The 20710-nt window shown below is 64.5% G+C and overlaps 4 protein-coding genes across 4 annotated transcripts; 2 read left to right on the top strand and 2 right to left on the bottom strand.

Moving 5' to 3' along the window:
• CHLRE_17g738632v5 (uncharacterized protein) lies at positions 1-3061 on the top strand. The gene is made up of 3 exons (XM_043072599.1): positions 1-177; positions 575-637; positions 952-3061. Exons 1-3 carry the CDS (start codon positions 73-75, stop codon positions 1183-1185), a joined length of 402 nt encoding a protein of 133 aa, XP_042915058.1. The 5' UTR covers positions 1-72; the 3' UTR covers positions 1186-3061.
• A 462-nt stretch (positions 3062-3523) lies between these two features.
• CHLRE_17g738600v5 (uncharacterized protein) lies at positions 3524-11435 on the bottom strand. The gene is made up of 5 exons (XM_001699539.2): positions 10977-11435; positions 10467-10802; positions 6074-10273; positions 5688-5750; positions 3524-5482 (listed from the first exon to the last, which is right to left on the bottom strand). Exons 2-5 carry the CDS (start codon positions 10608-10610, stop codon positions 5345-5347), a joined length of 4545 nt encoding a protein of 1514 aa, XP_001699591.2. The 5' UTR covers positions 10611-10802; positions 10977-11435; the 3' UTR covers positions 3524-5344.
• Positions 11436-11776: 341 nt separating this feature from the next.
• On the bottom strand, positions 11777-14865 carry CHLRE_17g738550v5 (uncharacterized protein). Its single transcript, XM_043072598.1, has 5 exons — positions 14554-14865; positions 13824-14248; positions 13387-13553; positions 12961-13098; positions 11777-12709 (listed from the first exon to the last, which is right to left on the bottom strand). Exons 1-5 carry the CDS (start codon positions 14681-14683, stop codon positions 12373-12375), a joined length of 1197 nt encoding a protein of 398 aa, XP_042915057.1. The 5' UTR covers positions 14684-14865; the 3' UTR covers positions 11777-12372.
• Positions 14866-14975: 110 nt separating this feature from the next.
• On the top strand, positions 14976-20637 carry CHLRE_17g738500v5 (uncharacterized protein). The gene is made up of 9 exons (XM_043072597.1): positions 14976-15271; positions 15368-15424; positions 15594-15691; positions 15868-15946; positions 16288-16500; positions 16696-17488; positions 17744-17814; positions 18035-18104; positions 18288-20637. The coding sequence occupies exons 1-9, from the start codon at positions 15053-15055 to the stop codon at positions 20114-20116; spliced, it is 3429 nt and encodes a 1142-aa protein (XP_042915056.1). The 5' UTR covers positions 14976-15052; the 3' UTR covers positions 20117-20637.
• Positions 20638-20710: the final 73 nt, after the last annotated feature.

The following is a 20710-nucleotide window of genomic DNA, read 5'->3' as shown; positions in this document are numbered from 1 at the left end:
CTGGCGGCGGCGCAGAAGGCGGCGGAGGCGGCGGGCGGCAAGGTGGTTGGCGTGTTCCACATGAAACCGTACATGGAGGGCGGCAAGTGCATCGAGTACGACGGGGAGCTGATCAGCCGTAGCGCCTTCGAACGTGTGGGCGGCAGTACGATGGCCAAATGGTACCGCTCCATCAAGGTGTGGGAAAAGAGTGGGCGGGCGGGCAGGGTGGTTGGTTTTTACGGAGTTGAGATGGCCAGACCGGAGAGCCTGGTGGGTTGGTGATGGTGGTGGTGGTGCGGGCGTGGCCACTCGCCTGGCATGACGATGCGGTCCCTCACGCCTGCTGTTTCCCGGCACTGCCCAAGGTCCCTGACACGGAGCCACCCACGCCTGAGCCACCCAACACCCGAAGTCATCCACCCGGAGTCACCCACCCACCCAGCCGGCCAGCCACCCAGCTATCTATCCGTCCAGCCAGTCACTGCCGCTGCCCCTCCTGCCCCTCCTCCTGGCTACAACTTCACTTCTTCTTTAATAATCACGAATGTAACCCCTCCTGCCCTGCTCCTGCTCCTGCCCTGTCGGCACATAGGTGCTTCCCGAGGGCGTGTCGCTGGGTCGCTGGCTCACAAGCCGCGGGCTACCCATCATCAAGGTGCGCGCCAGCCAGGGCATAGCGGCAAGCCGGCATGGCGGAAACCGCTACTCTTGCGTTCTTATTCCGGATTTGATACATCTGTGGGCACCGCCGGCGGCAGCGGCATGGTCCGTGATGATGGCGGGTGGTGATTCCGCACTCTGTAGTCACATGGGCCCCCCGATGAAGGTCCAGCAAGTGCGAGCCTCGACATGGCACAAACATCGGTCCACTTTATTCTTTGAGTTTTGAGGCCTGCCAGACCACTCGCCTCGGCCTGGGCTTGACCGTCGTGCTCCTACCCTCCATGCCTGTGCTGTGAAATATCGCAGGGCAACCCCCGCCGCAACCAGAAGGGAGCCAAGGCACACAAGGGCGGTGAAGGCCAGGGCGATCAGGACGGTGATGGAGAGGGTGATGGAGAGGATGGCGCCGACGAGGAGGGAGCAGCAGGAGGAGGAGGCGGTGCCGGCATTCGGAACGGCGGCAGCAGCGCCGGCGGCGGCGGCAGGCGTGAGAGAGGCATTGGGATGCATGGAAGCGCCCCTGCCGGCACGCCGGTCTAGACGACAGCGTGGGTGCAAGGAGCTCAGGCCAGGTTGGTTGCGAGGGCTGATTAAGGTCGGTGGGCTGCGATGACGGCCCGCGGTGGCCAAGGTCCACACGCTGCATTGCATGCGCGGGTTCGTGCTGCTTGAGGTAAATTGCCGCACCTGGTTGATGATGGCATGTAGACGTTAAACGTTTTGAGACCGATCTGGATGAAACTGTTCCACAAAAGTGTATAGCTAGCAGTTGGATCCCGCGGACGGCAGCACACTGTTAGACTGCGGGAAGTCTTTGATGGTATTTGATGGCAATCCAAGCTACAGTCAACGTTTGCGGTATGTAAAACATGGGCTTACTTGCAGGTCAGGATGGTGGGCGGAGGTCGGCGATGGTGTCCTATAGGATTGTTGCGCGTTGGCCCGTTTGAATGTTTCTGTGGCCCGTGACTGTGATTGATCCAGCCGTCCAACGGGCTGAGCAAACACATCATCATAAAGTTACATTCAATAAATCGGATCTTGTGTGCATGCATGCGTGCGTGTGTATGTGTGTGTGGTGGTGCTGTGTGTGTGTGTGTGTGTGTGTGTGTGTGTGTGTGTGTGTGTGTGTGTGTGTGTGTGTGTGTGTGTGTGTGTGTGTATATATATGGGCCATGCACTGCATGTTTGTGAAGGGTGTTACAGGGAGAAAGAGAATCAGCACCGCGCGTTTGTATGTGTTACAGGAGACGGAAACGCGCGCGTGCGTGCAAGCTCGCGGGGGAAGCGGTCAACACTGTGCATGCGCAGTATGCGGGGGCAAACATTGCTGAAATTGTGTGCCTGTTACAAAAACAACAGAACGAAGCCCGCCCATTGTGTGTGTGTGTGTGTGTGCGTGTGTGTGTGCGTGTGTGCGTGTGTGTGTGTGTGTGTGTGTACGGTGAGCATCTGCGGGCGCACGCAGCCAGGAGGCACGTGACGGGTTGTGGTTAGAAGTGTGCGTTTTTGACCGGCATGCGGTGGTGGGGACAGTGCTGCCATGATGGCACAAGAAATGTGATGAGGAGGTTGTCGGACTGACTATGCAGACCAAACTTTCCTAGGCCCTCTTTAGTGCTTATCTCAGACAGCTGGCGCACGTGATGGCGAGAGGAAGCATGTGCATGGCACCGTTTAAGGACCGCTGGCGGGTACTGTGTGCGACGTTGGTAAGTACGGTAATTGCAAGTGATAACTGCGCCGGTGCTCACAGTGGTAGCCCTGCGTGAAATGAAGTTCTTGGTTCCTGCAGGCAAGGACGCAACTGTGCTGGCACCGAAGCGGCGAAGCCTAGAAACAAATAAGGAAGAGGTGACTGGAACACTACGGCATGCCCACTATTGATGCGGTCCACGTGTTAACTGACAGGCGGAGGTGGCCCTCCACTTGTTTGCTTCAATGCAGATCGCAGCCGCGTGACGGGCAACCCTTTTGTGGTCCTTTCATTTGATGTTGACTACACTCACCATTTGGACAAAGTGTCACACATGCAAGTGCGGTTGTGATATCTCGCTGACTAGGAACGGGCTCGGGATGCCGTGCGGGACGGGAGGGCAACACCGGCCCGCAGTGTCAGAGGCGCTGTCATGATGGCGTGGTGATGGTGAGCCTAGTGCTTGTTGGTGCGTGCATGCTCAAGGATTGAAGTGCTGGGGCGTTGCAGTTCGGTTGAGCGGCTGGCCGGGTGCTCGGAAGTCTGGAACAATCGTATCAAGACCGTGTGCATGCATACACCGGAAAGCGTGGGCGTAATGCAAGCATATGCACATGCACAAGATACTGCGGCAATGTTATGGACATAAGACAGCAAGGTAGCCCTGGTCAACTTGTTGGGGCGAACTCCATGCATGCTTTTGCAATGTCCTTGCGCATAACCTCTCAAGCCAGCCCGGTTTGCCGGCAACAGTCCAGCACACGCCACTACCGTGCTACACACACAGCGAGACCCTTTGTGTCTGCCTTTTCCCCTTTTGCTTTCCTAACAGGCTAACACAGCTACACAGCTCAGGCCCCCCCTCGTCCAGGCGCCGCGCCCCACCCGCCCGGCGCGGCCACCATCCAGAGACGGGGCCCCCTTCGCCTTATGCGTTTCGACACGTGGTGTCGGTGGCGGGGTGTGGGGGGGCTATTCGCCGCCGAAGCGGCCTCCCCTCGCCGACCGCGGCATATGCGCCTCCTCCACTGGAAGGCTCACAGGCTGGCAGCGACAGGCGCCGCGCATGGTCGTCGGCCTTTTAAATGCAGCTCCCTTGCTGCGCCTCGTCGACTGCTTCCAGCCTTCCGCAGAATTTAAGACGCGGAGGGACTGCGCTTGTGGGTGCCTGGCACATACAAAGGCAATAAATGGTTACAATGGCGGTCCCGCAAGCACGGAAGCCCCCTTGCGCGCAAGCATCCAGGCGAGAAAGCCACACGACGAGTCAGCGCTTCGCTCAGGAATTCCTGCAATACCCCTTCAACCCCCCAATCACAACAAATGGAAGTCCCCCGGGCATGTGATGTGTAAGCTCCATAGTGACTTGGAGCGGCTGGAAGCAATTGAAGAAGAGCTCTGATGCCACTGCATCAGCCATGCGTGGTCCGTTCGGCTGTAGATAGGTAGTGGAACCGTCCCGTTTAACGCCATTATACCAATCAGGGGATACCCAAACGAAGAACGGCGCAAAGCAAGATGTCCAGAGATGGCCACCTACCCTAAACCTGCTAAAACCAGCCTGATAGATTGTGTGAAATTGATGGAGAAGGTATACGTCGAGCAAACGTACTCGCAATCAGGGCGTGAAGGGAGGACACCAACCTGCCGCCCCTGTAACGGCTGCAAAGCGTCATTGCCACACTTGCGCTCGCATGCTCCATCGCTCTCACTCAGTGCTATCAGCTAGTGCGCTTGTGACATTGCAGCCTTGCGGCTTCTATTGCGCCCAGTTCAATATCCTACTTGCCAATGCACCACTTGTGTAGGCATCACCTATGGGGCCTCTCCAGCATCCTAGCGTTCTTTGTTCTGAGCGCAGCAGCACCGTACACGCGCAGGTGGCACGAGAGTTCCTGCCTAAGATAAAACTGCAGCGGAGCCCAGTTACGGAAGCTTTCACTCATACCAATTCCCAAATCTCACGCTCATTGGCTGCGAAGTGACACGCTTTGCTGCCGCCGCATAACTGTGGCCTGACATGTCCCCTAACTGGATGGAACTGCCCCTTCTTGTAATGTCTGCTTATACCGCAGTCATCGACATGTGCACCCAAGTGCGCAACACCGCCTCCGACCAAGTTTTAACTGCCTCATCCACCCTGATACCAGAATTGCATCCGCTTGCATGCACCTATGAAAAGCCTAACCCAGTACGTGCACCAGCACTTGCATATGACTGGCTTGTCCGTCCACACAGTTATAACCATAAGGCAGTTTGAAAGTCTGTATGCACGCGGCTAAGTAATTCACCACACGCGGCCCTAGGACCGGAATATGGTCGCGACCAAAGATAGAGGACAGATGAAGTGGAAGATCGCAAACCAGTAGACAAGAAGGTGGGCCCACTCCACGGCGCAATAGCACGTGGACTCAGACACGCCGGCAAATGTTTTATGCAAAGATGCTGCACGTTGGCCACCGCCAATTGTGCGTATTGGCACAAAGTAGGGCACGATGTGCCCTGGGGAACCGTACAGTACACAGCATCGGTCGGTGACAGAGGACTGGCGAGGGTCTGCCACAGCCACGTATGCGCACCAGCCAAATCACCAAAAACGGCGAACCTTTTATTATGAGTACATGTGTCTGCAGCCTTTTCTTCTTCTCCTGGTTTCGGGGTTAACAGGGTCCCTCAGACCCCCCCTCCGTCCAGTCCGTCCGTCCTCCCCCTTTTCTTCATGCAAAATTGAAGTTACACACCCGCTCCCACCACCATCGAAGCTTGGCAACGAATTGCTTGCGCCTATACACCCTCACTCCAGCGCAACCATTGTGCAGCTGTCGGCAGCTCGACAGCTGCCCCAAAAGACGTCCATGACAGTCCTTCTGCAGCCGCGGCTTCAGTATGTAGTCGCCTTGACTGATGGGCTCCGCATTCTGTCAGGTGGTTCCATGACGTCCCATCCAGAGCCAGCCGTGAATCCGCCCACGCAGAGCAGTAAGCCGTTAAGCGGTAATCTGCTCAGCAGTAATCTCCGTCCGACACCGCGCCATCGGCACCGCGGGCCGTAGCGGAAGCGCCGCCGCTTGCCGCCAGCGCCGGTGTGTTCGCCTCCCCAGCACGGTCGCGTCGGCCTTTGAAGCTCCGGCGGGGATTGCCCTGAACGAATACACCAAGACGGGAAGGCAGGCAATCCGCGGGTTACGTGTGTTAGGGCGAACTCCGGGGATGTTTCCTGAGCCTCTAGAGCCGCAGAACGGTGCAAGAACTCAACAAGGTTACGCGGAGGGGCGAGATACCAGCTCGGAAATCCGTAGCCTGCTGGTTCTGGGCGATACACAGGGGCAGTCAGTCACTGCCCCACCTTCAGGATCGGCAGCTTGTGTGCGGCTAGCCACCTGCCCAGCGACATGCCATCGGGTAGCACCTGTACACAGCACACACGGCACGCACGTGTGTGGCGGTTACATTATTGTACGGTACGCGCGCGTGCGTTGTGCAGCACAGCAACGCCCAAACCGATTCCCACGTGCCAGTCACACGCCCACGCCCTCGCCCAAAGGCATTCGTATGGAATGGTTCCCCCTAGATCCATGGGAAACCGAAACGGCTATCTACCCATCCGTTGCTGTTCAGTTTGTCGGGTCCCTTTGCGACCTGCGAATGGTGTGGGCCATGTCACCCTACCCGCCCGCCCATGCTACCTACCGGTACCCCATCCCACCCAAACCACCCACACTTCTCTCATACCTTGATGGAGCGGTACCATTTGGCCATTGTACTGCCGCCCACACGTTCGAAGGCGCTACGGCTGATCAGCTCCCCGTCGTACTCTATGCACTTGCCGCCCTCAAGGTACGGCAACACGTGGAAAACGCCAACCACCTTCCCGCCAACCGCTGCAGCCTCCGCGGCGTCACGTGCGGGGTCGTCGGTGGTTGCGGCGGCTGACGCCGCCGCTGCCGCTGCGGCGGCGGCAGAGGAAGCAGCGCGTTCCCCGCTGGCCGCCCGCCCGTCGTCCTCGTCCTCATCGCTGTCAGCGTTGGAGCTCTTGCGGCGGCGGCCGCTTGCCGCCGCGCCGCCGCCGCGTACGGCTTTCTTGACATTACTAATTGCGGCGCTGATGATGGATCCGAGTGAGCCGCCCGCCACCGTAACCCGTACGGGACCCGGAAGGTGTTCGGCGTTTACGTCGTTGACCGTTGGCGGCAGTTGCTTGGGCTCGTGGCAGCCGTTGCCAATCGCCGCCCTCCGGGACGTACCGTGCGCGGCTGCGGCCGTTGCTGCCGCCGCTTGGTCGACGGCAGGCATCGCTGTCGTCATGTCAACGGCGACGGGCGCGAGGGAAAGAGGGGGCTTGGTGGGCGAAGAGGCACTGGCACTGGCGATGGCAGCCGCCACCGCGGCAGGAAGGCCGACGCCGAGCGGCGCCGCCAGGTGCTGGTGCTGGTGCTGGAAGTGCGCTGCGGCGGGTGGCATTGAGGCGGTGGGCGGCACCGCGGCGGGTGCTTGATGCGAGGAAGGAGGCGAAGCCATCATCGCCGTGCTGCCGCCAGGTGAAGAGACAGAGGCGCCCCGTGGCGGCGGCGTCGCCGCCGCCGCCGCCAACTGCCGGCCCGCGCCGCCGCCACCCGCCGCCGCCATGGCCGCCGCCGCCGCCATCTCATCCGCCGTAAGCAACAGCGGCGCCTGGGTGACAGCGCCGGACGGCGTCGGCGCCGTCGGCGTGGGTGCTTCCGCACCCAGGCCCAGCTCCTCAAACTCCAGCTTCAGATCCAGTGCGTCAAACCCATCGAACGCGTCCAGCGTGCCATCATCAAAGCCAGCCGCCACGCGAGCTAGAAACTCTCGGTCGTCCTCCGGATCCACGCCCTGTGCTGTGGAGGGGAGCGCCGCCAGCGACTGCTCCACGTGGTGCGCGTGCTGATTGCGATTTGGCTGTGGCGCGCGCTGTGGCGACAGCTGCCGCGGCGGCATGTGCAGGCTGGGAAAGGTGATCGACCCCATCGCTGCCGCGGCCGCAGCGGACTGGTGCTGCTGCTGCTGCGCCTGTCGTGCTAAGCACGCGTTCAGCTGCCCATGCTGCTGCGGTGTCTCTTGCTGCTTCTGGTGTTGCTGCTGTTGCGTGAGCGCGTCCATGCAAGATGGCAGCTGCAGGCCGCCATGCACGTCGCCGCCTGCCGCCACGCCCACGGCCGCGTCCCCAGCCACGCCCGCTCCTGCAGCCCCCGTGCCCGCCTCCTGGTCCAGAAACATGTGTGACTGCGCACGCAACGAAATCTCCATTGGGTCGTCGTCATCGTCGTACCGTACGGCGAAACCGAGGTTGTGATTGTAACCGCCGCCGTTGTAGTTTCCGACACCGTTTCCGTTGTTACCGGGGGCGCTGCCTGTAACGCTCAGGACCGCGTCATGCGAGCCCTGCGCAGCCGAGACGGCGCAGCCGGCCGGGCCGGACAGGCTAGTTGAGAGGCGGCCGCAGCCACCGACGGTAGACCCGCCTGCGGCGGCGGCGGCGGCGGCGGCAGCGGGGCTTAAGCAACTACTGGCGGCTGTCGGACCCGAGCCCGCCACCGTGGCAATGGAGCTCCGGGCAAAGGCGCCGTCGCTGCCTGCATCGGCCGCGGTTGCCGTTACTGTGGCGGTGGACTCGGAGGGACTGCCGGCGGCGGCGGCGCCCCGGCCGCTGCTGGCATCGTCGCCGCCCGACAAGAAATTGAGCCACGCGACCTCACTGCCGTTGGGCATCCGCGACCGCGGCTCGCAAGGCGTATTCGAATGGTCGTGAAGACCCGTGCCCATGCCACCATGCCTTGCTGTGAGCCCGCTGACCTTGCCTGCACCGGCTGCGCCTGCGCCGCCGCCGCAGGGCAGCAGCGGCAGGGAAGTGGAGGGGCACACGCGCCGCCGCTTCGCACCAGAGTCGTCAGCTGGCGGCGCGCCCCCCCGCAGCTGCTGCGGCTGTAGCAGCTGCCCCGGCTGCGGCTGTAGCAGCACCTGTGGCTGCGGCTGTAGCGACGGCGCATGTGCCGCTGGCGGCGACAGCGGCTGCTGGCAGGGCGTGGGAGGCGTGGAGGGCGAGGTTGCAGGCCACGAGTCCTGCGGGCTGAGGCCTACACAGGAAGACACCTTGACCACAGAGCTGCCGCCAGCCGTCGGCGCGAGAGCGCCCTTGCTGCCACCCCCGCCGCCGCCGGTCGCTGCAGCTGAAGCGGGGCCTGCATCCGCCTCGGCGCCCATTGCGCTGGCGAGGAAGGGCGACGGCGCAGAGGCTGTAGCAGCACCGCCGAGGTACCAGGGCGGGTAAACCATGGCGGTGCTACTGCCATTGCCGTCGGACACGCGGCCTTGTGCGTGGCCGGCGGCGCGCCAGCCGGCGGCGGCGGCGCCGCCAGCCGGGAAGCCGCCCGGGGCTGCGCTGCCTGGCCCGTACACACTCGGCCCGCCGCCGCTACCGGCGGCGAGTCCCGGAGCCATGTCGTAGTACGGCATGTCGTAGTACGCCGAGTACGGGTAATGCGGCTCCGACATGTAGTTGCTGAGCTTGTACGGGCACGCACCGGCTGCGGCTGGCGGCTGCGTGACCGCTGCGGCGGCGGGCGCATGGGCTGTGGACCAGCTCATTGGGTGCACGATGCTCGGCGGCGGCTCGGCGGCGGCGCCGGCGGGCGATGCAGCCGGCGCGTCGCTACTACTTGATGATGTGGCGGCGCCGCCGCCGCCGTTGGCGCCGGGTGCCGCCGCCGCCACAGCAGCAGCCGTCGGCAGGTTGGCGCCAGGGTGCCAAGAGGCGGCACGGTTCATTGATGGGCGCTGCTGCTGCGGGTCCAGCGGCGAGGACTGGTGCGATGAGGTTGCAGGCAGCAGCGGCGGCTGCAGCGGCGGCGGGAATGCGGAGCTACCGGCGGGACCGTAGCGGGGCGGCGGGTACGGCGGCGGGCCGTAGGGCCCATAGGGATCCCAGGGTCCCGGGGGGTAGCAGGCGCCTGGCGGCGGCGGCGGCACGTGTGGGCCATAGCCGTACGGGCGATGGTACGGCGAATAGGGCACGTGCCCGTGTCCCGAGTACGACACGGCACGCTTGTGCCGCGCAGGGCCTCCTGCGGCGGCATCGGCGGCGGCGGCCGCCGGCGCTGGTTCTGCCTCCGGTGCCACCGGCAGCGCTCCAGAGGATGCGGAAATCGACAGTGGCGGTGTCTTGTAGGGACTGGTTGTGGCGCTGGTCGCGTGCCGGAAGGCGTAGGCGGCGGCAGTGCGGTGGTTATGGTGCGAGAGGTGGTTGTGGTGCGCGTGCGCCCAGTGCGGAGGCGGTGGCGGCAGGCCCGGCCGCAGCAAGGCCTGGTGATGATGGTGGCCGTGGTGCGGATGCGGGTGGTACCGGCGCGCCAGGTGCGGGTGCGGCGGCGGCAGGTGCGGGTGCAGGCCTGGCGGCGGCGGGCCGTAATAGCCCCACCACGCAGGCGGGGGGTGCAAGCCCCCGCCGCCAACCGCCGAGTGCGGTGGCGGCGCCGCCGCCACAGCGACTGCTGCTGCTGTTAGCGCGTCTGCGCCAGGGGCTGCAGCGGCGGCGATGGCGGCGGCGCAAGTGGGGTAGCTGGCGCCTGGAGACCTGGACCGCTCATGGGCATCATGGCCCTGACGCGACGGTCCCGGCGGCGCACTGGCGGGCCCATGCCCATGCCGCAACGCGGCGTGCTCCGCCGCCGCCCCGACGCCGTCGACCCCACGTTGCGGCGGCGGAGCAGCAGCCGTGCCCACCGCTGTCGGGGCTGCGGTGGCAGCAAGGTGTGGCGCGCCGCAGGACACGGCGAAGGGCTGCCACGCTGACAGAGGCGGCAGCGCGGCTCCTGACGCCGAAGCTGGGCCACTGGCGCTGTCTGGCGAAGCGTGGCTGTTTGCGGGCCAAGACGCGTGGCTGCCCTGCAGCTGCGTCTGGGAGGCACGTTTGTCCTGCGCAGCAAACGATCAGGGCGAGGAAAGGAACAGGTCAAAAATCGACGGCGTGACGAGCACGAGACGGCGGCAGGAGCAGTGAACGCCTGACGGCCTGCCTAGCTAAAACGGCGGGAAAACGCAGGACGATGACGCTGAGTCCGGTCGGAGGTGCCGTGCTGTCCGCAAAGAGTCGAAGTCGCTGACCCACCTCCGGGTTCGTCCGCCATGGCAGTGCAGCTGACGACTCCACACGCCGCAGCCCCGCAAGGCCAGCACATGGATCCCATATCAGACCGCTGTGACTGCCAACATCCAAGCCCGCGGGCCCGTTCAGTGCCGAGTTGGCCCGCATTCGCTGATGTGAAGGACGTGCAGGGCCAGCGACTTGGCACGCTGAGGCTTAGCTGAGAGACAGCATATCGCTGGTTGAACTGAAGGCACGAGGCCGTGTGTGTTGTTGTCAAGACTCAGCTTGGTCGCGGCCCTGCCGCAGTCAGCTTTGGCGAGCTGCTCATTTGCGAGAAATCCCTCTATCAATCCCTCCCTGTAAGTTTCAGACACACACGTTATTTGACAATGTGCGGTTATCAGGGTTGCGAGCGCCACTGGAGTCCGAGGCACCGAAAACCCGACGCGCTCCGGCAGTTGAGATGTCGCAGGCACAAAGGTGATAATTCCAAGCAAGTGCTCTATGATGTACAATTCCAAGCACACCTACCAAGTTTTCTGGCATCTGTCACGCGCGCGTCGTTTTTCGACCGACTGTCACCGTCGACCATCTCGACAGCCGCAATAGCGCTTGCGGTATGAATCTTGGAGTGGAAGCACAGGCAACAGCGTCTTAGACAAAAACTGCAATTTCGTCGGCAAAGTTCACGAGTGTGAATTCGCAAGCGGCCTCGCTTAGGCAACCGTGAAAGCACGTCCGCTATTAACTCTACTCAGTGGCGTCTTCGCGGCAGCTTGGCTACAGTGTCATAAATAATGCGCACGTACACTGTCGAATTCTTCGGGACCCCGTTTACGGAATCGATTCATTTCCAGTGTTTTACCTTGGCTTCTGCAAAGTATGTGTTGCAACAACGTACTGGGGTAGGGCTTGAGGCGCTTTGGGTACTCTGATGAGCAGTCGTTGCGGTCGTCCATTGCGTGCAGGGGTTCCGCACAGCGCTGCGATTGAGGTAGACATGCCTTGCGTGAACTGCATATATTTACTCGAATTAGATCTTGCCCCCCGTTGAAGCCGCGCCCCCAAGGAGCCGCAAAACCGAACTTGATTTGACTGGAGTGTCGCGCGCACAGGGTCGCCGCAAACAGCTAGGTGGAATTTGATTAAGGATGCAGTCGGATTGCACTCCGCCCGGCCGCAAACGACGGCTTCCCTACCCTACCTGGTGCCCAGGTGCCCTACCCTACCCCGACCCTGCCCGGACCCCGGCTGCCCCGAACAGGCCCCTTGCCCGCTGTTATTGCTCGAGTGCCTGTGCCATGGACAAGTCGAAGGAGGGCACGATTTCGGTTCCTGGTGTATTACAAGTAGCCGGCATGGCACGGGCATTTACAAAACACCTACAGCTACGCAGTACCCCGGCTTGCCCCTCCCCCCTCTCCATTTGCGCACCGTTTCAAGGCCAGGGACGATGGGAACCATTTAGTGCGAGTCCTCGATGGACACAGGGAGACCGGGCGGGCAGGCCCAGCAGGGGCTCTTTTAGAGGGAGGGAACGGGGGCGGGGTGGGAGGGCTCGCGGGCTACGTGCAATTCAATGTACAAAGCGCCACTCGTCCACGGCCCGCCCCAGGCGAGAAGGCCGCCATACGCCTTCACACCTTCTCCTCCTTCTTCTGCCTCACCACAATCGCCTTGCGCGCCTTCTCCGCCAGCTCCGTCAGGCTGCCCAACTTCACCTTGCGCCTGCTGAACACAAAACCCTCCTCATCGATCTTGCACAGCCTGCAAGCGTCGCAGCAAACCATGCTGTGCTCACCCAGGCTACGTGGCGTGCGTGGCGTGCGGCTGCAGCGCCAGGCACCACGGCTTGCCCGCAGCTTATGTGGCCATGCACTCCCGTCATCGCAAGCGCCCGGGCCCTCAAGATGGTTGAGTCAGCAGTTTAGTACCGGTGCTGCTTCAGCGCGGCCAGCAGCGCCTTGCCCACTAGGAATCCCGCATACAGCACAACCATCACCGTACACCAGTTGACACGCGCCAGCGGCCCTGCGCGCCGAGCCCCGGGGCCCCCGCCCGCCCCGGCGGCCCCAGCCCCGGCCCCGGCAGCGCCTGCCGGCGGCGCTGCCGCGTCCGTGTAAATCGCTACAAACAGGATTCGAACGGCGTCGCTCCGCTGGACCAGCAGATAGGTGTCCGGCAGGCCGGGGATGAGCGGCCCGCTGCTGCTGGCGCCGCCGCCGGTGCCGTTGGCGGCGTCGTGTGAGTGCGGTGTCCTACCACTGCACGGATGGGTGGGGGAGTAGGGGGCCGGGGGCGGGCGAGGCGCTTAGCGATGGAGGGGGGCCAATGATACTGCACCGGTGATGAGCTGCACAGCAGGCACAATTCATCGCCGCCCCCACTGCATTTCTGGGTTGGGCGACGATTCCTTGACCAGTCGGACCTACCGTATTGCTTTGGGCTGGGGCAAACACTCCCCAGCTGCCCACCCCAACCCCCCCCCCCACACCCCCCGTCCCGCCCCGCACACCTGCTGGCTGCTGCCGCCGCCTCCGCCTCTGCGCCTCGCTCCTGCCGCACCAGGTCCAGGTCCACCTCACACACCAGCAGCACACGCAGCTTGGTGCCGAAGCGCGACAGAGGCCAGGAGGGGCAGGGCTGGCAGAAGCTGCGGCAAGGCGAGGTCAGGGGAGGGGAAAGCGTGAGCTGCATGCCAGGGTTGTTCCGGACCGACACATCTACACACGCGATTCATAGACTCTCCGACCCGCGCCTCAGCATGCTTGCACCACATGCGCCAGCAGCCCATCTCCTACCATGCTGTACTTCCAGCCGAACCCAGCTGCTCAGCTACCCCTCCCCCGCCCCGCCCCTCCCCGCCCCGCCCCGCCCCGCCCCGCCCCGCCCCGCCCCGCCCCGCGCCGCCCCGCCCCGCCCCGCCCCGCCCCGCCCCCACCTGAACGCCGTGTCGTAGTTGGTGGACAAGTAGATGCCCGCCCCGAAGTTGGCGCCGGTGCGCTGCAGCCGCGTGCCGCTGCCGCTCTGCAGCCCGGCGTGCAGGATGGAGTGCAGGTTCTCCAGGTGCGTGCCGTGGTAGGCCACGGCGCCATGCGCGAACGGCTCCTGAGGCGCGGGAGTGTGGAGGCATGCCGGGGGGGGGGGGAGGTTGTAGATACCAGCCCAAACGAAACCGAACAGAAATGCAATAGGGCGAGGAGGAAAGCGCGGCCTATGCTTGACAACGGAGTGGCACGCGACAATAGTCCCCATCCCCAAAGTGCAGGGGTGGAGTCCGAGTGGCGGTGTGAGATCCAGAAGATGGGATGGATGAATGGATGGATGCAATGCGTGCAAAAGTCCAGTCAGGCGCTGAAGCCGCTTAGCCGCACACACCTGCGTGTGGCTGTCGTGCGCCCTCAGCACGAACGTGGGCGAGTTGTGCCCCGCAAACGCCGGCACCTGCCACACCATGGGCCCGCCTCCCCCTGCCGCCGCCACTCCACCCATCACGCCTCCGCTGCCGCCGCCGCCGCTGGCGCCGCCCAGCCCGCCACCGCCCGCCCGCTGCCGCAGCTGCCGCAACATCTCGCCCAGTGACACGAGACCGAAGTGCCGCCGCCGCGCGGGGTGCAGCAGCAGCCACGTCAGCACTCCCAGCGCCGCCGGCGGCAGCCGCCGCAGCACCTCTTCCTGCCCACCGCCTGACAGTAGGGCCTGGACGGGGGGTAGCGCGCCCAGGGCGCGCTGCAGTGCTGGGAAGTCCTTATCCTTCGTGTCGGGTAGGGGCGGTAGGAGCTCATTGGGGAAGGGCGTGCAGACTGGGAGGAGGGGGCGGCGAGGGAAAAGGGGGGGCCAACGGAAGAAGCGAAGGGAGCATGGTTACGGGTGTGGGGGCTCATCGATTTGCGGTCAAACGTTGCCGTGCGGCACGGGTACCACCGACGTGCGTACTGAGAACATTACACGGACGTTTTCGCGGCGCACCACGTGGGAAAACGATGCTGCAGCCTTAGCTCTCTCCATGAGACACCAAGGCCGTGCTTATGATTCAGCCCGTCATTGCCCCCCCCCCCTTTTGCAGCATGACGCCCCCGCAGGTCAGCGGACCCCGCAGACAACCCACTCGTGCTGCGCCTGTAGTGGAACGCTGCCGTGTAGAGGGCTGTGAGCAACAGGTCGCTTCCATCCGGATATGCTTTGAGCTCGGCTATAAGCTCCTGTAAAGCCTGCGAATCCGCTGCTGCGGACACCATGTCCCTCGCGGCCCAAAATGGCCAGGGAGCTCCTCTCTGACCTGCTACCAGCTCAGCTCCACTATCCAGCAGCTTTATATGCGTCTAGGTTCCTGTTATGCACTAACTCACGTCGTATCAGTGAATAAGGCAAGTCATTGAGATTTGCAAAATCACAGAGCTAGTCCAATTAACCAGTTATAAATTAACTTGAAATAAGACACTGAGTTGCGCTATGTGGAAACACGGAGAGAAATCCAGCGTCTGTCAATCGGCTGTGTTCTTCCGCCAAGGCCTTTCTGCCCAGGCACTACGTATACGGTCAACATATACTAATACAATGACGTAGTCATAACAACACCATTGTCTAGTCTTGACGGGTTTGCGAAAATGCAAAGACCTGGGCCAAGCTCGGCTAAGCTGGAGGTTCCCACGAGTGACGAGTCGGCTTTGTATAGAAACTTCTGTATTCTAGGTCTGCACTTAGCGCTTCGTCAGGAGGGGTTTGAGCTGTCGCCGACCTGCTTTCGCCGGAGCAACAACAAGGCGCTGGAGCATGTTTTGTATAGGCTGTTCACTCTCATAGAAGGAAAGCAGCGCGCGTCAAAGGTGCGACGACGGCGCTGCTCGTGGTGCCCTCGAGTATGGGACTGGAACGAGGCGCGGGAAGCCTGCAACTACTCTTCTTGTCGCGATGGTTCACAGGATTTCAAGGACAAATGGCCAGTCCTCGACAAGGTGCAGCAGACGCCCTTCTACCAGGTGGGAGGAGAGTGTGGAGGAGGGTTCCCCGGGCTGTGGGGAAGCGCTCCGTCGGTGCCACCAACCAGCTGCCACCCCGACCCCGGGACTGCACTGCAGAACCAGTTAATGCGCTGATGGCTTACGTGCTTCCATACCTCCTTACCGAGTCCTTGGCGCCTACCCTCAGAGGATCGGCGACTGGACGAAAGAGCTGAAGGACGCTGGCCGCTTGGACCCTTCAGTGATTCTGCCGGTGTCTGCATTGAAGACCAACACTTCCAACAGGCACGTTGATTGGGCCCCCCATGAGCTGGGGCTAGCTCAGCCCTTTCCCTACGTCCACCAGTGCGCTAAAGGCCCTCTAAAACTTACTCCGGATTGCTCGACCTGCTCAATCGAGACGGCGTCTTCCGTTGCTACGGCTCCGTAACACGGCAGTACATGTGAATGTGTGCTCGCAGGCTGACGTCACTGCTGCTTGAGCTGTCCACACTGGCTCTGCAGCAGGAGCTGGAGGCCAGCTGCCCGGACCAGGCGCAGGTGCGTGTCCACCTGTCCGGGCGGTAATGTGCGGTATGTTGATGCAATATGGTATGGATCGGCGTGTGCATGGGCCTGCTCGCTTACAGGCCCCACACGTCGCCGCATACGCAGCCCTAGCGTACATGGCCCGCCATACTGCCGGGCTGTACTCAGACAGGCGCGGTGTGCGCTCGCGAGGGGTTTGCATGCGTGCGGCACCACCTCCCCTCAACGCCCGGTGCGCCCGCTTCTCGCCCACCGCACCGTATGCCTTCCCCGCATGCCCTTCCCCGCATGCACCAACAACACACACACACGCACTCAACCCCCTCACCCTGGTTTCCCCGCCCGCCACGCAGATCGGCGCCGGCCCCGGCCCCGCCGAGGAGCTTCTGCCTCTGGAGCTGCGGCTCGGCCACGCCGTGACGCGGTCGCGTAAGGCCGCCGCCGCCTTCCTGGGCGCCTGCGCGGCCGGCTCGGCGGCGTGTGAGGCGCTGGAGGCGGGTGCGGCCGGCTTCAAGCGCTCCTACTACGCCCTGCAGGCCAGCATCCGGCAGCACGAAGCGGCCAAGGTAGGAGCGCCGGGCGCCGGGGCATGTGGGGCTGTGGGTCAGCTGTAGGGACGGCATTGGGTATGTCGGCTTGGCGTTGACCGATAGATGTTATGGAGCTGTTGTTGCTATAGGAAAGTCCGGGCGGTGGGACACCTGCGATGCGCGCATGCATGAAGGGTCACGGTGTCCTGCGAACCGCTCGCGAATGCACAGGCGGAGATCAAGGCGCGACTGGAGGCTTCCACAGCCGCCGCCTTGCCGCGGCAGCAGACGCCGCTGCAGAACCGCGCGGCCAGCAGCGGCGGTGGAACCGCCGGCAACGGCAACAGCAGTCCCGGCGTGCAGCGCAGTCCCGCCGCCGTGGCCATGGCGGAGGCCGCGGCGGCGGCGGCCGCAGCCGGCCGCAGCCCACTGGCGGACCGCCCTTCGGGTGGCGGCGCAGCCGCCACTGACGCCGATGCCACATTGGCGGCGGCGGCGGCGCGGCAGTCGGCTCAGCTGCGTCAGCTGGCGGGCATGCTGTCAGGTCTGGACGGCCACCTGACGGACCACACGGAGCTGGCCAAGGCGCTCATGACGGGCACACAAGGCCAGGAGCGGGCGCCGAAGCAGCAGCCTCTACAAGGCCTACAGGAGGCGGTGCCGCGGCGGCAACTGGGGGACCACTCCACCGCTGCTGCGCCCAGCACCGGAATTGGAGCCGGAAGCGGCGCCCAGCAGCAGCAGCAGGTGCTGCACCCGCACCAGGTCGACGGGGCTGAGCTCCGTGCCATCGCCGCCCGCGCGGCGGCCGGGCTCCTCGGCACCTCCACCTCCACCATCACCTCCACCACCATCGGCTCTGCCGGTGCGGAGCAGCAGCCCACGCCGCCGGCTGGCTCCCGGCCCTCTGCTGTGTCGCCTCCGGGTCCGGACCAGATCGTGCTGGCGGTGCAGCTGTTTGCGTCCATGCTGGGCAGCCTGGCGCCGCACGTCAGCCAGCTGGCCATGGCGGGCGAGGCGGCGGGTGAGCGGGGGCAGGGGCGGGGCGGGGCGGGGCGGCGCGGGGCGGGGCGGGAAGGAGGGGAAGGGAGAAGGGGGAGAGGGGCGGGGACGGGATGGGGCGAAGGGAGGGAGCGGAGGAGGCGATTATGCACGGGGATGGAGCGAGGCGTACCAGTGTGGTTGATCCTTGACCAGTGTGCCCTTTCACGTGTCACACGTCAGCCTCTCAACCAGTCGACCTTCCCGCCCCTTGCAATCCGCTCTTGCCACCATGCAGGCCCGCCGCCGCTGCTGCAGCCGCCCAGCCAGCCCAGCAGCCACGCGGCGCACGTGGCACACCAGCTGCAGGTGCGCATGTTCGTGTGTGTGTCTACGTGGTAGTGTGTGCGGGATGGGAGTTTAAGCCTATCAAGATAAAGCATGTGACGTTTCTTGCGGAATGCACCAGTGCACTCGCCGCAACACGCAAGGCAAGCGCCCTCGTGTGAGCAGGGTGTCTTTGCTCTTCGGTATTCCTCAACTGAGCTCGGCAACCTACACACCCGTTTCGTGTGATCACGCGCCGCAGGTGCACACGGCGGCGTCGCGGCAAATGGCGGCGCAGGCGGCGGCGCTGCGGCAGCAGGCGGCCGCTTACGGTAAGTGCGGTCAGGGGTTGGGCAGAGAACGTTGCAGAGGCGCGGACGAAGCGTAAGGCTTGCGTCGGCAGCGCAGAATGGGATGGCAGGGGCACGCATGTGTGGGGTGGGAGCAAGAGACTGCACGTACATCCCCATCGCACTCCCATCATCGCCCCAGCTCCCATCCTTCCTTCCACACAGAGCCCACGCTGGAGGCCCTGCGCGCGCGCTGCCCGCACCAGCCATCGGCACCGCCGCCGCGCTCCCGGCCGCCCGCCTCGGCCTTCGAGTACCTCGACGACGACGACGACAGCATCCTCCACACAGGAACTGGCGGCGCCGCCTTCGCCTCTGGGCTCGCCTCTCCTAGTCAGGGCTTGGCCCTGGCGGGCTTTGAGGACATAGCCGCAGACCAGGGCCTGGAGCTGGGGCTTGGGCTTGACGGCGGCACTCTCATGCTCGGCCTGCCGCCCAGACTGCTCACGGCGGCACGGGGCCGCACCGCTGCATCGCTGTCTGAGGCCGGCGCCGGGGCGGGCTTCGGCGCAGGGGTGGGAGCAGGCGCGGTGGGCGGGCAGGGCGCCGCTGCGAGCCCTGTGGGGCGCGCCAAGTCCCACAGTGCGGGAGGGCTGGAGGGCTTTGGCGGCGGTGCCGGTGTTGGGGCCCCGGGCCTGCACTCGCCGCGGTTGTCCCAACAGCAACTGCATCAGCACCCGGTGGCGTCGCCCAGCACCTCGGCCCTCAGCGGCGAGGTGGCGGCGCTGCAGGCGCGGCTGCAGAAGCTGACCGGCGGCAGCGGCAGCGGCGTAGGCGCGTCGCCGGGCTCTGCGCATCAGCCCCGCGCCGGCGCTGTGTCGCAGTCGCCGACCACGTTTGAGGCGATGGCGGCGGCAGTTGCTGCATTCCGGGCGTCGTCTGGAATGGCGGCGCCGCCGGCACCGGCAGCTGCTGCGGGCAGCGCAGGCACGACCGCGATGTCGCCATCAGGCGCGTCCGTGCGGCACTCGCCTTCGGCGCCGGCGCCTCCGGCGCCGGCAGGAGTGAGCGCTGATGGGCTGGGCGGGAGGCTGGGGCTCGGCGCTCAGGGCTTCGGTGGTGCAGCGGAGGACGCCAGCGGCCTGGTTTTGGGCTTCGGAGGCAGCGGCTTCGGCAGGAGCGGTCCTGGCGAGCTGGCTGGCGCGACGGTGCACAGCGCCGCCTTCGGCGGCGGCAGCGAGGATGCCAATGGCAACGACGGCGGCGGCGGCAGCGGCTTCGGGTTTGGCGGCTTCGGAGCCTTTGGTGGGGGGCTGGACAGTGGTGACGGGCTGGATGGGTCAGATGACGAGGCGCTCGCAGCCGCCGCCGAGCTCGCGGCCGCGGCCGTGCGGCAGCACCATCAGCCATCCGCGAACCAGCACGGCGCAGCCGTGGGCGCTTTCCCCTCTGGCGCTGCTGCCGGGCAGGCCCAGATGGACGGCGGCGGCAGTGCCAGGCTGGCGCTGGCGTCGCTGCTGACGGCGGACAGCTTCGATGACGACGACGTTCTGATGGCTGACGTTGACGTCGGCTCGACAGCGGCGGCGCCGCCCGCCACCTCATTCTTCAGCCCTGTCAAGACCACGGCGCCGACGGCGGGCGTCGCCGGCGGCGGCAGCAAGGGGTTGGAATTTCGGGGCGATGACGCCGCTGTTACCAGCCCGATGGCGGCTGCCAACGGCTTGGCAAAGCACTCGCTGGGGCTGCTGCTGTCGCCGCGGTCTCGTGGCATCGACCAGGTTTTGGGCAGCATGACGGGCGGTGCCGTCGGCAGCGGTAACAGCAACACTGGCGTTGGCGGCAGCAGCTTCGCCACCGCGCTGGACGCGGCTGCAGCTGCGGCGCCGCTTGCGGTGCAGGCTGCCGGGGCTGTGGCGGGCGGGCTGATGGGGCTGGTGGGAACGTCGTCAAGCCTGGCGTCTGCGACGTCTGGCGGGTCGGGTGTGGTGCTGGGGGCAGACATCCTGGCGCTCAAGGCACGTATGGCAGCCATGCAGCAGCAGGCGCAGTAGCAGAAGGGACTGTAGCAAGGGCGGGTAGCAGAAGGGGCGATGGCAGAGGCTGCAAGTCAGCGAATGGGATTGTGGCAGGGGCTGTAGCCGCGGCTGCAGGCCCCTGCCAGGGAGCAGGAGCCAGAGCAAGGGGTAGCAGTGGGCGCTGCGGGCGTGGAAGCAGGCGAAGGGGCGTGTTGGTGGTGAAGGCCCAGCCCCTACCAGGGCGATATCCCACAAGAATACGGCGGGCCTCGGTGTGGTGAAATAAATCCCAAATCCGAGCAGGGGCTGGGGAAATGTGGGCCTGTGATTTGGGATGGTTTGATGCTTGCAGTGTAGTAAGGCCCGGCGTAGCGGTGATAGCACAGCGCGGGCCCAAAGCCGTGGGACGAGACGTGCCGTTTGCAGCACGGATGGCAGCACGGGTCCGTGTCCCCATGCATCAGGTGTATTGGATGTTGGGAGTACTCACACATCGCGGGTAGTATGGGTTGAGGCAGGTTATTATGCGGCAAGCGCTGTTGTAACCGTTCTTTGCCGCTGGACCGAGCGGACACTCGCCGGCGGTGCCTGAGCGTGCCTATAGAAATTGGTAGGTCACAGCACCGCCAG

Source organism: Chlamydomonas reinhardtii, chromosome 17, assembly GCF_000002595.2.
Source record: "Chlamydomonas reinhardtii strain CC-503 cw92 mt+ chromosome 17, whole genome shotgun sequence".
NCBI classification, from domain to species: Eukaryota; Viridiplantae; Chlorophyta; class Chlorophyceae; order Chlamydomonadales; family Chlamydomonadaceae; genus Chlamydomonas; species Chlamydomonas reinhardtii.
The sequence above is the reverse complement of the archived record's forward strand: the minus strand, read 5'-3'. Positions and strand labels throughout refer to the sequence as shown.